This window comes from Crocodylus porosus, unplaced genomic scaffold (assembly GCF_001723895.1).
Source record: "Crocodylus porosus isolate Cpor-Errol unplaced genomic scaffold, CroPor_comp1, whole genome shotgun sequence".
Classification (NCBI taxonomy): Eukaryota; Metazoa; Chordata; order Crocodylia; family Crocodylidae; genus Crocodylus; species Crocodylus porosus.
Genome location: NW_017728947.1, coordinates 99,589,116 through 99,606,444, shown reverse-complemented (window position 1 = coordinate 99,606,444; position 17,329 = coordinate 99,589,116). Strand labels below are relative to the sequence as shown.

General features: G+C 47.1%; 1 protein-coding gene across 3 annotated transcripts in view; it reads right to left on the bottom strand.

The window, feature by feature from the left end:
- EXOC3L4 (exocyst complex component 3 like 4) overlaps positions 1-17,005 on the bottom strand; it is a 38,771-nt gene extending 21,766 nt beyond the window's left edge. The window contains exons 1-7 of one of the 3 annotated variants that reach the window (XM_019550761.1): positions 16,775-17,005; positions 13,446-13,604; positions 12,650-13,036; positions 7,378-8,029; positions 3,427-3,544; positions 2,829-2,954; positions 1,639-1,739 (exon numbers count right to left, since the gene is read on the bottom strand). In XM_019550761.1, coding sequence (XP_019406306.1) covers positions 1,639-1,739; positions 2,829-2,954; positions 3,427-3,544; positions 7,378-8,029; positions 12,650-12,998 — 1,346 coding nt within the window. In that variant the 5' untranslated portion in view covers positions 12,999-13,036; positions 13,446-13,604; positions 16,775-17,005. Of the gene's footprint in view, positions 1-1,638; positions 1,740-2,828; positions 2,955-3,426; positions 3,545-7,377; positions 8,030-12,649; positions 13,037-13,445; positions 13,605-15,575; positions 15,853-16,774 lie in introns of those variants that run through there. The other 2 variants (XM_019550762.1, XM_019550760.1) reach the window with 2 other exon arrangements.
- Positions 17,006-17,329: the final 324 nt, after the last annotated feature.

Sequence of the window (17,329 nt, the reverse complement as noted above, 5' to 3'; positions counted from 1 at the left end):
CCTGCAGCAGCCAGAAGGGAACTGTGAGGCAGGCTCCGGCCTAAGCTGTTTATAAAGGCCGGGCCCTGCCCCCTTCTGGCCACGTGACCCAGCTGGTCACCCTGGTAACCGGCACCTGAGCTGCCTGGGTGATTGGCAGCTCTGCCAATCACCCTCACAGTCACGGGGCACCTGCGTGACTCCGTGACACCCATATTCACTGTGGATTTAGCTTCCATTCTTTCATGTTTTATTGCTCTGTTGATCTAAAGGTATCTTGTTTAGACCAACATGGTCCATTTGCCCCAACACACATAATATATGAGAAAACAATTAAGGGAGGAAACCTGTGTCCCCCTATCACTATAGGGACCTTGGGTCCATAGTTGTTTAATCATAAAGTCAAAGATTTGGAAGGGACCTGCAAGGTCATCGAGGTCTAACTCCACCAAAAGCCATTTGATTTTGCTACAGAAGTTTAAGAAATTAATTAAAAGGAAAGGAATATTCTTAGATTAATCACTTTCAATTGCAAAATCATAATACTTCTTAAAAAGAACCCCCCTGTAAACACGATTCATGTAAACTAATCTGGATTTCGCTGGGGTAGTTATGGTATGGGAAATGAGATTTTGGAGGGGTAAACATGTTGCTTTTAAGTGTTTTTAAATTTCTGTCATGCCTTACAAAAAGCTACGACTTCACATTCAAGAAAGCAATTTTCATTCTCTCCCACACTTGATTTTGTAAAACGTTTATTAGCAAACTACCCACTTGGCTCATTCCTGAGGTGTGAAATTGCAAAGGTTAATGCAAAATTATTTTTAGTCTCGGATGGCATTGATTCATGCTGAAAAGTCCTTCTCCTTTGTTATGCCACAGTGTTGATCTGAAACCTGAGCAAAACTCTCCTCTCAGTACAATCCAACATGTGTGACAGGAGGAGGCAAATAGATGTCTCAGGATGAGAAAATTGTTGTTTCCTTTATGCAACCACTATCTTTCCTGGAAGTGTCCACCCCCATGGGAGGATGAAGAGGGCTACATTCAATGGAATCTGAACACTGGCAGCTGCATTTTAATGCAGACATCTAGCCATGACCCTCAGGGCTACTCATGAGGAAACAACGTTATGTCATCAGAGGTAGAATAAATTACTCCCTTGAACTGGACTGCAGTGATCTGGGACTCAGACATCAGGCTAGAAGTAAGTCATGCATTCTGGGCTTGCTTCTGCCCCCATCAGAGTTAATGGCAAAGCTCTCAGGCTAATGCAGGATCATAGGCGGTGCCTTTCTACAGCCTCATTTGGGCAGGTGCTTAATTGTTGTCCAGGCTCTGCATACCACAGTTGGAGCATGTTGGAAAGATAAGATACTGGCAGAAAGTCCTTTCCAGCCAACAGTTCCTCTTCTGGAGCTCTGACATCAAATATATGGGTGACACGGATCTCCCATCTGTCTATTATTGTACATACTGGTTTTCTGCAGATCCTCTTTTAAATTTGTCATGCTTCCAATGAATTGGAGTTCTCTCAGCAACAGGCACAGGTATGCCAGATGATGCTAATGTTTGGCCCTACACTATGGATACCTCTCCTGACCTTTGGGAACGTGGTTCTCACTTTGGAAGGAATCTGTTGCTGCAAGCAGCACTTACCGTGGGATGTATTCCTTCAGATCTACCAAACAGATCTCAAGAACTGCATTTCCCAGGCTTGTGGAGATTTTTCCTGATGTTTTCATGTGTTCTGCAATGATCTAGAACGTGGTGTGATAAGAATCCAATAAATGGGACAAGTACAGGGGAATCACCTTCATCCACCCAACTGTGTAACATGGATTAGTGTGAATGGTAGGGAGTCACATATCCCAGTGGAAGCACCAAGATATTTACCAGACTTTTGTCATTACTCTATGCCAGTTTTGGTAAAAATCCAGAAGCACTCCAGGTAGTCCCGCAGCCCAACATAACCAAAACTGCCTTACTCTCCACACTGACTGTCCAGAGTACACCTTAGCTGCAGCTGAGAATCTGGGCCTATACCTCAGAAATCCTCATCTGTGCTTGAGTCATTTCCTATCTTAACTACTGCAATCCTCTCCCTGGTCCCTCCTAAGCCCTATTCACGCAACTTCAGCTGTGCCTCGAAAGTCAGACAAGCTACAATCTTGTTCTATTGCCTTTCCCAACATCCTTACCCATCTGCTACTCCAATTCACATCTGCCTTCATGGTTATCAAAAAAAAAAATTGTAGAATGTAGAAAATTCTTCTATGGAAAATGAGTCACAGCAGTAGGCAAAAAAATCTTTGATTTTCTTTCTCTCTCTCTCTCTCTCTCTCTCTTTTCTTTAGGAGTATTCAATTGAAATGACTCAATCCTTTGTAAGTCATGAAAATGAATCCAAACCCTCTTGGCTTTATTACTCTGTGCTCCCTAAAGCTAGTAAGAGCTTTTGTTTTTTCTTCCTGTTCAAATTTGAGTGGCTGTCACTCTGCCTCCAGCCTTTCGGTGGCTGCTACAGCCCTGGGACAAAGTAGCTCTTTCAACGAAGAGGCTTTTCTAACAAACCATTTTTTAAAATTCCTAATCAAAGAGATTTAAAGACCTCAAAATCAGTTGCCTATTATGCCAGTGACACAACTGACAGCGGGTTTAATTTGCAGCTAGAAGGCAAGTGGCAGAGCTAAAAGTTATAATAAATGGCAGCTTTTTCTAATGTATTCTGCAAGTGCGTGACTAACATAAATTATCACAGGAGGCAGCACCTACATACCACAAGGTAATATTCCAGTTTCCTTGGAATGAAAGGAAAAGCATGTACTTTGCATAAGCTAATCAAATACCGTTTGAATATCAAAGTATAGAGATGAATTGTATTGGTTTTGCACGAGTTCTGGCTGAAGTTCCTTCTCCCATTTTTCTGTGATCTCCAGCTTCAGCATATTGTCAAAATAGCTCTTTATTTTCTCCTAAATATTAAACAGGGAAGGAGGGAAATTGACAGGTCAGTATCAATAAACAGACTTTAACAAATACACGGTGTGCAGAATACATCATAGGAAAGGACAGACTTTCATTCAGGGATGAATGGAGCTTGGAAAGATTGAAGAGAAACTCTGCAACAGTATTCTCATTGTCTTGGCCTTGCCACCCTATGTGTCATGGTGACTACGTACTCCCGTAACCAGGGGTATTGGCTTTGTAGGGCTGGTTGTAAGACCATATGCCCACCAGTGGAAGATTGGCATGGTTCATCCTAAGGAATCTTGGAGTCATAGTCATTTAAGGCCTGATTCTGTGTGCAGTGCTAGGTGCTCCACATCTTTCAGAGTTGGGGCTATCCAGCAACCTTCAGGATCAGACTCTAATGGGGAGGCTTCTGAATCGGTCATTGTTGTCTCTTACCTGAGATATATCTGCTAGCAGGCCTCACAGTCTTACCTTTAAAGAATCAGTGTAGTCGTTTTTCAGTTTTTCCCAGGTTGCTGGTGGTAAAAGCAGAGGCAGATTTTCAGTCTTTACCTCTGGTTGGAGATCAGGGTGACCCAGAAGGGTTTCACTAAAAATTCAGATGAACAAATTATGCTGCTGTGGAGCGTGAGTAAATTGATGGAATATTCTTGTTGCATGAGCTACATAATTATTATACTTACCTGACACTTAAACTGTGTTGCATGCTTTCAAGATTTAACCAGCCAACCTTTTCTTGCTATTCAAAAATCCTAATTATTCAAAATCTAAATGATGTTATGGTTCCAGCCCATCTTAGAAGTCATGACATGCCTGTTGATGTTTGGACATGAAATCTGCTATGAGAACTTTCTTTTTTAAACAAACAACCTGATGCTGATTTCATTTCAAAGGGAGCTACTGACATTGCTTTTTAGGGCTAATTCCAGCAACAGTATATTCCTTTAGAACTGGCCAAGTATTTCTTTTGCATGTCCACTTTCTTGTGCACACAGTAAGATCATGGGTCAGGTTATCCAGGTGGCATTTGGAAGGCCAGGATCTAGAAAGCACGCACAAGTTTGGACATGAGCGATGGCACTACAGCATTTCCTTCCCATATGGAAGAGGTGGGTGGACTCTGAACTAGGGAGTTTGACTTCAAAGTGCATTCCATTGACATGCTATTCGTTTTTCCATGAGTTACCAGCAGTACAAAACAGCTGATTAGTGGGAAGGTACAGTACTATTTTTGGTGGGGGGGAGGGAGAACGGATGTGTTGTTCACTCCACAATGAGAAATCCATTATTAGGCTTCATTTGATTGAATACTGCATAATATTCAAATGTGCCACCTAACCAACCCATCCATATAATGAGCAAGCGTGAGTTCATGTTACATCTTTCTATATTGCTTCCTGGTAAGCACTGGGGAAGAAGGAAGAGGAAAATGTTTGTAAACATTCATTCTCAATGAATTCAGGACATACACTGCTAACTCTGCATCAGTGCTGTATATAGGAAACAGCTTAACTGACAGTGTCCCATGAGGGATATGAACCTGCACTTGGAAAGCCCATTGATTTCTGTTTCATCATTGGCATTGGTCGGGGCAGGGGGGCACGTGCCCCCGCTGCAACCAGTCCTGCCAACTGGGAGGGGGGCAGGGGGGTCCCCTGTGTCCAATCCTGCTGACCAGCTGCTGATCCCATGACAGCCAATCGCTGCAGCCAATTACTGCAGCCTCTTCCAGGAGTAGCTGCGGCCACTTCTGGGAGTGGCTGCAGCAATTGGCCAGCACTTGAAGGGGGGGCATTGGTGCTTTCATCTGCCCCTCCTGCCCATTGCCTAAGAGGTGAGCATGGCCAATCAGGGGATTCACTGGTGCTCTCAGGGGGTGCATGTGCACCCCCATGAACCCCCTACACGTCACCACTTGTCCAGAAGTTTGGTCCTAAATAAGGAATGGAAGGTGGAATCCAAGGAGAATGCTGTAGCCAGTTGCTGGAGGATAGCAGAATCAGCAGTCATCAGGAAAGGCTTGGTTTGATGGCATTGCTCTATCATCTAGCTCAGGGGTGGCCAACCTATTGCTCATTATTGGGGAGGTCATCTTAAATTCAAGATCATCTTAGATTTGGGTAAATGCAGTCGTTAAGGGAACAGTTTCACCTGAAATGGAATTTCAAATCAGTATTTTTGAAGTTTGCTGCATGAAGTCAAGATCCCAAATCCCTAGCTAAATACTGACCAGTGGTGTACCAACAGAGTGGGGGGGAGGCAGTAGGGGGCCATGGCCCCCAGGCACCAGCTGGGGGGGGCATGCCGGCCGGAAAGACCGGGGTTCCTTTGTGTGTGGCCCACCGCCCCCCTGACGGCTTGCGGGCTTCTTTTGCCTTTCCGGCCAGAAATTCTGGCCACCGCCCCTCCCCCCTCTGGCCCGATTCTCCCACAGAAGTGCCATGGGGCAAGAGGCAGGGCTCTGCACAGGCTGCTTTGCCTCAGAACCCACACCCTGCTCGGATCATCCTGGGGAGGCAAATCTAGGCATTGGCCCCCGGGTGCCAGAGACCCACAGGACCTGACTGACACTGACAAAAGTTGGCTCATTTATTCACCATTCTCCCTTTAGTGATGTGTCTCCTTTCCTGTACTTGGAATGTCTATCATCATCTGGTCTACCACTGTCATTTGCGTTCCCCCTTAAGACCTGACCCTGCAGTGATAGTGATATCTGTAACATTAATTAGGTAGAGAGCCAGTTTTGAATCAATATAATGAAATACATAATAATTCCACCTTGCTGGTATGGTTCCTTTCCCTCTACCCCGTCACATATTTCTATTTCCGTTTTGACTATAAGCTGTTTTGGCCTGCGATTCTGCCTTTCCATGTTTGTTAGGGCCTAGATTGTTTTGGTCACTACTGCACTACTGATAATGTTTAGAGAAACTGGAAACCCACATCTCCTATTAAAGTAAGGACACATTTGACCCACACTATGTTTAATTCCACCTAGCAATATCCTACATACCGGGCGCATCTACATAAGATGATTATTGCAGAGTTGACTAATTAGCTCTGCAGTAAAGTCTCAGCATTCACATGTGTGGCCTTATTAGGCCACAGTAAACTAATAAATGCCACCACAGGATAGTACTCATACACACAAGTACTATCCTGCAGTGGCATCATTTAGTGCGCTGCAACACGCAAGTAGACGCTGATGAGACTGGCTGGGGCATGACGGCATGTCAGTGTGACCCCTTATGATCACAGCTGAGGAAAACAGACCTTATGATTAGAGGCTGAAAGCCATGGGACTCTTCAGCCTGGAAAAGTGCAGGCTCAGGGGTGATCTGGTGCTCACCTACAAGTTTATCAGGGGTGCTCGCTAGGCTCTGGGGGAAAGTCTATTCACCAGAGCGCCCCAAGGGATGACAAGGTCAAATGGTCACAAACTCCTCCATGACCGATTCAGGCTGGACATAAGGAAGAACTTCTTTATTGTCCAAGCCCCCAAGGTTTGGAATAGACTGCCACTGGAGGTGGTTCAAGCACCTACTCTGAACACCTTCAAGAGACATTTGGATGTTTATCATGCTGGGATCCTATGATCCCTGCTGACTTACTGCCGCGGGGCAGGCAGCTGCACTCAATGATCTTCCGAGGTCCCTTCCAGCCCTGTCTATGAATCTATGAAAAAAAAAAGTGTGGGGGCTGCCCGCTGAATAGCCCCTCACTAAAGCACACTTGAGCCCCAGCCAGCCCCTCAGCAGCATGTTGGGCTGGGTTGGAGCAGCCCTGGGCTGGCAGGCTGACCTCCAGGGGCCCCGCCAGCTGGGGCTGCTCTGACCCGGCTGAACATGCTGCAGTCCTAGATGAACCTGTAGATGTGGTGCCCAGGAGCAATAAACAACAGCGCAAACTGTACCAGAGTTAATTGCATTGCACATGTAGAAGTGCCTACCAAGGCTCAGATAGTGACCAGTGGGGAAGAGAAGTAGCGTGAATTGTTTCCAACCTAATTGAAAAAGGAGTAAAGAAGGCAGTTCCACCGGCTGCGTACTATGCCCCAAAGCTCTCTTAACAGATGCTGTACTTTGTAAACTATTTCCATATGGGGGAAATTGAGATTTGTTAGAGCTGAAATATGACATTTGAAAGTGGAACTAAGTGGTATATGAGCACAGCAGGTCAGCAAGTTACAGAGAAGCATGGCAACTCAAGTATACAATAGACACGTGGCAAGCACTTTTACCCCTAAACCTTTGTCTTCGCAGTTATGAGATTAGAACATTCCTCTGCACTCCAAGTGATTGCATCAGTCTTACTCACATGGGAAACCAAAAATAACTTAATGCTTTAAAAGCACCCTGCAGTGTTTCAGAGCCAAGTGATTATTTGTAGGAGACTGAGCTGGTACAACTAATAGTAGCTTACCTGTGGTACATGTTAGCAACCCAATCAAGCAATGCGTAAAGTTCATTGAATTCCAAGTGTCTCTGCAAGAGCCCTTGCAGGTGTGAAGAAATGGCATTGTGGAAGCACTCCACGTACATGTCACATACTTTATAGTCCTCTGGGTAGCATTTTTGTACTGAGCACTTGATTTTCAATAAATCCTCCTTAACATTTTTTCTGAGGAACCCTAAATGGACAGCAAGCCAAGAATCCTTGTCCTTCTCAGGTGTCATGGGCACCTGAAGGATGCGCTCTTCTGCACTCTCTTTGACAGAGTCCTTCCACACCTCTCTCCACTTCCTGGGCATGCCAAGGGAGGTGGACTCAGGAGTTTCTGTCCCCTCAGCCCTAGCATGAGCTTTTTCTTCATCGGCGATTAGCTCCACCAGTGAAGTCAGTAGCTTTTCCTCTATAGTGGGATGGTCCAGCGTGTCCTTCACGATGGACTTGATTTTATTAGCAATGGAATTGTAAAGCAAATCCACATCTTTGACTTTCCTGGAAAATTCTGTGGACTTGTCATCAGAATCCTTGCCATCCATTTCAGTCACAATTTCATCTTCCAAATATTTGATGCTTTGAAAGGCCTTTAAAAGCTGCCTTTGCTGAATAAGGTCATTTATTTCCATTACTACAGAAAGAATGTGACAGGGGAGAAGGAAGCAGATTTTAAATTAAGGTTAGACATTGAATGTGTTTATGACAACAGCAAAATACCACAGGATTCAGGTTTGTGTGAGTAAGGGCTGCAGGACTGACTCAGCTCTCAAGTGCCTCCTGTGGGCATAGAAGTATTCCAACTGCACATATGCAACAGATCACCTTTAATCTGCCTAACTCGTGTTTAATAGCAAGGAGAAATGTGGTTATAAGGAACTCACTAATGTACTGTTTCCATCTCTCTCCAAAGAGCTTGTTTCCAAGTAATACCCTTCACAGGAGAAGGAATCTTGGAAAGTTTAATTGGCACCCAGAGGGGAATGCATCAGATACTGGTCAAGCTGGGGCTCCAGGCAGACATGAGACCCTATAGTTGTGCCCCTCTTCTGATTTGGGCCTGAACTTGAATTTGGCTGCACAGGCTTCTCTCTGCTGAAATAGCCTTCTGGCTGGCTGCTTTTGTTGTGTATCTCAAAGCAAAGTGGTGTCACTGGTGAGTGGCTACTGAGTACCAGTTGGGCTGCATGGATTTCACATTGATCATGAGCAGGGAGGGCCCCAGGCAGTCCTGCACTTTTGCTGTTGCAGCAGCAGCAGCAGCCCAGGACACATGATGTGTTGTTGTTGTTGCAGTGAGAACTGGGATGGGCAAACTCCATGCTCAGCACCTCTTGATCTCTGACACTCAGAGGCACCCCCCACCTGTCTGTAAGGATCACAGGGCACAAGCCCCACTAGTTATACCTCTAGGCTAGGGACAGACATTCAAAAAGCCTGAGCCTGAGTTGATTCAATCTTTGCAAGTTAGTCTAACCTGGCTAGGCTGAACTGGTTTGTAACCAGAAAGTCATTCTTTCTGGACTGAGGAAATTCTGGTACATGTCTGCAGTGGCTCCAGCTAGAAGCCAGGGGGCACTAGAGCAGCCTTCCCTTCCCTTCCCTTCCACAGGGCTGAGCTGAGGAGTGGTGGGGGTGGGGTCAGGCCCTCACAGGATACTCTGATTAGGGAGGGGTGTAAACCCCAACCCTGCCTGCACAGTCCCAGGTTTTTCCCTGCTGGCTACTCAAGGGGCAGGAGTATTGCCAGACCCCAGCCTCCTGCTAGCACTCTGAGGCAAGGCGGGGTGTGCAGTGCATGTATCTGTTGATGATACAGAGCTTTCCAATCTCCCTCTCCCTGCTACTTTATACTGTCTGCAGCAAACTGACAGGTGAGCAAGCCAGCAGGGACCTGATAACAGTGTTTATCACATCATTAGCAAAACAATAGCCTCTCTCCATTAGTTCAAACTCTTCTTAAGCAGCTTAACATCTGACCTGTTGATTAGCTCCAAAAAGCCCTAGTCAGTCACTGTTCTGTCTTCCAGTCCCAGTGAAATTGGAGACACACACAGGCACTTCTTGACATTAGCTATCATACCACATGCCTAGGGTTTGTGGGGCTGTTGTCCATACTGTGGGAGATGGGAGGGACAGGGGATCCCTGCTTCAGCAGCAAGCAGCAAGGGGGTGGAGTAGGGGAGGGGGAAGCCAGGCAGACCCTGCTGTGCCTGCAGTTTCTGCTGGAGCTCCAGCGAGGGAGCAGAGGGGAGGGGCCAGCCCTTCTGTGGAACAGAGAGCCCCACCCAGCCCAGAGAACATTCTGGGATGCTGGGGGAGTCTGGTTTATCTTAAACCAGCAAGGGGTCTGAGACAGACATTGCATAAATGTGTTTGAGCCAAATCAGTTAAGTCGATAGTACATTCAACCAGGTATATCTCAAACTGGTTTTCAAACTGGTTTATGTGCAGTGAACAGCTGTTCTGTTACAGATTTAAACCAGTTTCTGATCACTTAAACCAGTTTATGAGTAATGTCTGTCCCTCGCCCTAATGACTGCCTTCCAGCTGTATAATACTCCACCTCTACTAGTCCTCCCAGTAAAGTTGGTCTTGTGGGCACCCTGCATGGCTTACCCCCTGGATAAAAAATAATTTTTGAGGGAGCAGGAGGCAAAGGGGAATTTACAGGACCCTGGTAAGGGGGGTGGGTGGGAATGAAGAACCCTATTATAGGGCACAGGGTACACAGAGCCCCAAGCAGGAGGAAAGGGCTGAGTCCCTGGTGTGAGGATTTGGTGAGCTTGGGAAGAAGAAAGGGGAGGACAACACAGAGTTCTTGCCATGGCAGAAGAGGAGGTTGGGGTACATTGAACCCTGGCAAAGAAAGATTAGGGGGAGACGCACAGGGCTCCTGAAACTGAGGGAAGGCTGTAGTGTAGAATGGAGGAATTCAGGGGCACAGACAGAAGTGACAATTATCGCCTAATCTGGCCACAGAAAGCAGTCCATAGCCATGACCAAACACAAGTGCATGGCTGCAAACAACTTTAAAAATGGCTAAGTGTGTGAAAACCTGACCCCTCATTGCATGAGGGCTCAGATGAAGATGTTTCAAAACAGAGCATCATCTGTAACATCTGTCTGCATTGCCTGCCAGCCTTCATCTGTTTTTAGAATGGGAGGGGTGAAAGGGAGTGAAGGGAGTTCAGTCTGGGTGTTTTTAAGCCCCTACTGGAGGCTGTACTGGAGCATCCCTCAAGATGGCGGGCTCCATTTCACCCACCCCACCCTTCAGCATCAGCTGGGGAACCCCTAAAACAAGCCTCTCTTCCTTTCCCCCCCCATTCTGAAAACTTTGCAACCTCACAGGCAGCCAGCAGTTAGATTCCCGTCCGCCCTGGAACAAACGGTGAACTTCTGTTTGGTTTGGCGGATTGTTGTAACTCAGAAAACTTCCTGTAAAGTATTCTGAGTTACAGTGGGGACCTGCACTTCTGTCTGCACCACAGGAGCCCTGGCATGTACTGGGAATTCAGCCTAGAGATGCCACAAGATGTGCAGTCCCATGTTTCAAATAAACCTGGACACTGGTTAGCGTTGACACGAATTCTCAGGCTTTTCAACTGGGGAGGGGTGGGGAAATCCAAGAACTCTTCCTCTATATTCCCCATCACACAGGTGTCAGAATTGGGCATCTCCCACTCAGAGGAATTACTGCACCCTGCGGCTTTGCAGAACAATCCCAAAAGCACCTGGAGGGACCCCACAGCCAGCTCTGTACCTCTCCAGGCCAAAGTGAAGGCATTTTGGTACAAACAATTTGAACCAAATTGCATTGGCTGATGCACAGTTTGGGCCATGTTAGGCCCCACATGTTAGAATCCAAACAGGGGCTGACCCCAATTACATTTTCCACTTTCATTTCAAATACTGCTGCAGAAGTCCTGCCCCAGGCACTGCGCCCATTAACTATAATCTGATTCTTGTTCAATTGGTACAAAACCTGTGCATACACAAGTTCTTACAATGAGAGACCTAAATGAGTTCAATGTAGTCCATTTATCAGGGTGAAAGTTAAGAAGCAACTTGACTGCACTTTAGAAGTACTATTCAGGAAAGAGATATCTGATAATAAATGACTCTTTAATATAGCAGCCAAAGGCTAATTGCTAACTGGGTATTTAGGGCAGACAACTGAAGGGCAATTAACCTTTTGAACAGCTTGCCAGTGTGCATGGTGTAGTCTCCATCATTTGCAATCTTTAAATCCAGATTGAATGCCTTCATAAGGTATGTCTACTCTGATAGTTAGGGTTGAACCTTCAGCCACATACTCCCTTTCCCAATAGCCCTCACCAAAGCCACTGCCAATATATTATCAGTAAGATAGAACCCTTTTATGAATTACTTATTTCTCTCCCCAGGCTTGTCTCCATTTAATAGCAGTACAGAGAGGAAATGTGATACAAAAGGGTCAGAAGTCAGGATCAGGGAATTGTGGGATTGCTGTCAGTCCTTGAAGCCTGCACATCTGGCCAAGTTCAACCAGCTGCAGAAAAGGGCAGGGCAGGAGGCAAGTGGCAGCAGGCTTGACCTCATGATGCTCAGCAAAGCTCTCAGGGTGGGACTGGCCTGCCCCCAGAAACTGAGTTAAAGAGTTAATAGTCAGCAGATATGGGCTTTAGAGCAGCTATCAGGTCAACCCCTGCTATCAGTTTAGATATGACTTAAAATAGATGCTCTAATTCAACCACAAGTTCTTGGGGCTCAGTCAGATACAATAGCACATATTTGTAGGAGGTCAGGCTACATTATCATCATAGTCGTTTTGGTCATGACTGATGTATCTAGGTAAGGAGATGGACACAATTGACAAGATTTGAGCACAGCCAGTTGACAAACTTTGGACTGCATCACTATAAGCATGTACCTTCATTGATACAGATCTCACTGGTGTGAAGAGGCCTGAAAAAGCCTGGCTGGTATATTTTTGGCTTTGGAGTGTGGCTGTGGGTGAGTGGTGTGTGGATGAGGTGTCTGGCCAGACCAGGCCACCACCACTGGGCAGAGATGGGCCTTTAGATGGCCACTGGAAAGCCAGTTCTGGGCTCTCCTTTGGTGTCCGGGTGAGTTTTACCCTGCGCTTGGGCATTTAAATGAGACCTTTCTGTACTCAGGACAGTCTCTATTGCACTTGGGTTCTGCTTTGCTTGACTGTTATTACAACTCCAACAATGCTTTTACACTGATTTTTATTTTCACCGCTTACCTGAGAGAGGTTCTTGTTTAACAAGCTCAGCTTCAGTCTCTTCCACACACTCTTCCATGCAGGGGGCTTCCAGGTGGCAGTCCTCTTCATTTCTTTTGAAGCTCTTTCGTTTCAGTGAAAAGCGTTTGCTCCTTCTCAAGCTGCCAAAAGTGTCTCTCGTCAAGGTGAGCACATTTTTTAAATCCTTTATAGGGCTTGTTACATTCTTCTCCCCCTGACTGTTCAAGTCATTTACTGTAGAACTGGAATCAGCTTTTTCATCCACCGGGCTTTTTGGTGGAGACACTGGCTTTGAAACAGACTTCCTTTTTTCATTGGCCACAGGTGTCTCTTTTTTATCTTCGTCCATCTTGGCAATAATCAGTTTTCAGAAGGACAAGGGAAGTACTGAAGCAAAACAACAGAATCACACGGTAGGACTGGCTTGTGCTGGGATATTGCTCCCTTGTGAGTCAATCTTTGGCCACACATTTTGGTAATCATCTCTCTCCCCCCAAGCTACAGCTTGTGTGTGGTGCACTGCTGTCCCCTGCTAGAGACTGGCTCTTCTGCACTGACTGTATAGGCTCCTGCTCTCAGGGCTGTATATCTCCGCTTCAGATCCTGGTGTTGACTAAATTAGTAGCCATCTCATAAACCCCAAAGCACAGCTGTGTTCAGGAGGGTATGTGCCCTGACCCCCCCAAACCTCTGCTGTCTATATCTGTATTACATAGATATCTTTCTTTCTTAGATGATTCTAAATGAGTTCAGGTCAAAAAGGCAGATGTGGGCTGTCACACTTTGGGTTATCTACCTCGCAACTTTGGGTTTGGCAGCAGCTGCTCTACTTAGGCAGTGAGACCTGAACGCATTCAGCCCTGGGCCCTGGCTCACAATGTGGACAGTCAGTTCCAGACATCACACAGCACTGACTGCAGCAAGTTTGAAAAGCTTCAGACTTCTCCTCTGGCTCCTGACATCAGAAATCAAAGTGCCGTGTGCTCTGTGCTCCGAATTGTCATGGTTACAGTTCTGCAGAGGTTACACAATGCAGTGGAAGTTTGCTTTGCACACTCTGTCTCAAAGCACTTTGAAGCCAGACATAGACCAGTGTCAGCCTGGAGACATCTCATAGTTGGATCTTTATCCCAGAGCCTCTTGTGAGCCTTGTCTATACTAGGGACATCCAGAAACAGTTTTCCACAATTGCTAAAATATGAGGAGTTCTGGGGCAGGCAGCAGTTGCCACTGTTTTCTGTGCTCTGTCACCCAGCAATTTCTCTTCCTGGTAAAGGGCTGAATTGTAACCTTAGACTCTGCTCTGCTCATGGGATAGGGATATAAACTGTGCTGTCCTAGAACAGGCCCTGTACCACAGGCACCACCTGGAGATCAACTTCCTTCCACCTGCCTTTCGCTTAGGAGGTCTGATTGTGTATTTTCCTGCCTGCAGGTGGCATTGCCAGTTGCCCCTGGCAAACAAACCAAATTTGTACTGTTTAGATGACTCCCTGTGGCCACAAGTCTCTTCTTGGCTAGCTGGGTAAAAAGGATCTATAGTGAGAGTCTCTCCTTCCCATGGATGGTGGAGCTGCTACTTACAAAGCAGGAGGCTGAGGTGTCTCCCTTGCCCTATGCTAGCTTCTGTACTGGAAGCAATTTACCACACTGCTCCTTTCTTGCCTGGTTGGGCTATCCATTAAGAGGGTGTTTCAGGCTTTTCTGCCCCATACCTTTGGCTCCATCAGTTCCGTACAGAAAAAGAGCTCACAAGCAGGGAAAGCCTGCGATACACTTCCAGGACTTCCTCTGAGACAAGGGGACAGAGTGTGGCCTATGCTCCAAAGACCAAAATAGCAGACCCTAGGGAGACATGGACCATAACAAAGCCACCAGCCAGTGGAAAGTTCTCCAACCTTTCTGATTACAAAGAGAGCTTCACACATGACCTGACTGTGACCACTGTGAAGAAGTTTGCCTGAGTTTGTAAAGAGCCTGAAGCACTTGTTCTGAGAAAGGGAAACTACCTGAGTCATCTCAATGGGGCTGTTAACTCAGATGCTCAGTGATGATAATTGAAGTGATTAACTAGTTCATAACTGACCAAAGCTTATGAGAAAAGGAGGAACAAGCATTTTACAGAGATCAGCACACTGTGCAGTGACGTTCCACATGGGTGCTGCAGATCACTTTGAGGCAAGGACCACTACTTCATTGTGGCCCATGTATTCCTAAGCACAGAGAGAAGAAATAAAGCCTAAAGAACACACCTCAGCCCTGTTATAGAGGAAATAATCCCACCGAAGTACCCAAACCTTTGCATCAACCAAGCTGGGCTCCTGAGAGTGCGGGTGTCTATGGGACCAAGCAATTTGTGACCTTATTCTAGTCATTGCTGCTCCTCTCTGTGGAGGAAGCTGCTCGCAGATACACTGCAGGACATGAAGATTACACGTGCAAGCTCCTGCGCAGCGTTGAGGGCTAGGAAGGGGCATTTCTGGATGACTTGGTGTGAGCAGGGCTCTAAGGCTCATGCCACTGCCTGCCTGGCTCTGGCTCTGGCTCTGCCCCTGAGGAGGAGCTAAGACCATCCATGCCCACGCATGCAGCAGGTGTTCACACTTCGAACACCTGTACAGTCGGTGAGCGGCAGGGCCAGCTGGCTTCCCTCCTGCGTTGGACTCTGTGTGTGGAGCTTGGGAGAGCGTCGTCACTTTATTTTTTGCCTGCCGATTTGAGCTGTGTGCATAACAGTGGGTAACCTTGCCTGGCATCTAACAGCGTGAGAGCCTGCTGCATGATCCTCCAGACAGGCCAGGAGACTCAGCCTAGCCACTGCTCCGCACTACAAGCAAACGGAGCCATGATGCACATTTCAAAAGGGCCCAGCCAGCAGAGCTAAGCCAATGCGAGGGGCTGGGATGAGTAACTGGTGCCTCCTAACAGGGTGTCACAGGCAGCTTCTCTGGAGCCAGGGAAGAATGAAAATACTGTTTAACCAGTCCTTGTCTTGATCACTGAGGAAGGACTCAGTCTAGCCCAATGGGCAGGAAGATGGGAGAGAGATCTAGGGTGCCAGTCACTTGATTTCCTTCTGTACCCGCTTCTCCATCAGTCTGTCTGGATCCATCTGTCATCTCTTGTCTCAGACTGGAGAGCTGTTTGGAGCATGGGCTGTCTTTTCATTCTGTACCTCCCAGTGCCTCACACCAGGTTGTCCAGGCTGACCACAGTAGAAATATAGAGCATGCACAGCTCAGCTCCAGCCCCAAATCACCTCAGAGATTTTACTATTTTAACCTCCCTTTAACACCACCCCCTCTCCTATTTTGTTATAATTTTACTGCCGTGACTTCAATTCACTTCCAAATTGCAGCCCTGTCTCCTCAGACTTTACTTTTGTATGCTGAGACCTGACTGCAGTCAGGCTTCTCTATCTCTTTTACCTTTCCATGGGCGATTGCTTCCTGGCCGACAAGCTCTTTGGGGCAGGGGCTGTTTCTAAAATCTCTAGCACAATCAGTTCCTCCCTGAGGCATAAAGCAATGGCAATTTTTATTCAGGACTGTTCCTGTTTTTCTTCTCACGCTTTATCAAAGGCCTCCTGTATATAAGCTATGAACGGCATGCTGATGGGGTCCCTGTTTTCTACAATGATATGTGTAGAGGGGTGACTTCAGGGCTAGCCCCGCAGCGTGTTGTGGCGTATGTCACTACCTGCACGTAGTAGCTGGGGAAGGAAGCAGGGATTGAGAGGGGAAATTCCAGGAGAAGGGAAATTAAAAAGCTTTGGGTGGGGGGAGAAGGAGGGATAGAGGCCAAGACACCATCCTTTCAAGGGATCTCTCTGCTGGGGGTGCTGCAGATCCAGCCTCCAATCAAGCCGGGTCTGATTGTGGGACAACAGTGACAGTCCTGGCACAGCAGGTATGGTGATGCAGAGCTGTAGAAATCTGCCCGGTGCAGGAAAGACAAAGGGCAGGACTTACTGGCCACATTGCCACAATGGTCCCGCGTGGCATAATGTGGGAGCAGCATCTCAGAGCGCTATAACCAGGCACCTCTGCCATGTTATGGCGTCTGGGCTCTGGCACTAGCTGGAGAACATGGCAGGATCCTCCTGCCGGGCACAGAGACACTCACCTGAGTGAGCTGGCAGCAGGATCGTCTTGCTGTCCTCAGACACTGGCTGCTGATTCTTCTCCAGACTGCAAGCTCCTTGGCATCTTGTTTTATTTCTTGCTTCTTGTTTAATTTTTCTGTTTTCCAGGGGGTTTTAATGAAGCAGCTTGGAAGGGGAAGTAAGACACCGAGTCCCAGGCAAAGGTCTCCTGCAAGTGCTGAACAGTCTGTTCACCTTGTGGGTGTGGACTGCTGGTTTTCACTTTCACTCCTGCCCTGACAATTCAGCGTGCTTCGGGGAAGGGGAGTGAGGATGGCCTGGGGGAATTCCGGGATTCAAGTTAATCATTTTCAGTGAATGGGGAAAGGGGGAAGGACACAAAGCCCCTTGAGCCTTCCAGTGCTCAGCTCTCCAGGCTGCTGCCTTGCCTTTTGGTTGATGCCTGGGTTCGGCGGGAACATAGCAAAACTTCCCCCTGCCCCTAGATGATGTAGGAATTGTTCCCCATAATCGACTGGCATGGCCTTGGAGGGGGTAGGGAGTTGCCTTCTTTAGTAGGGTGTTCCCTAAGATCT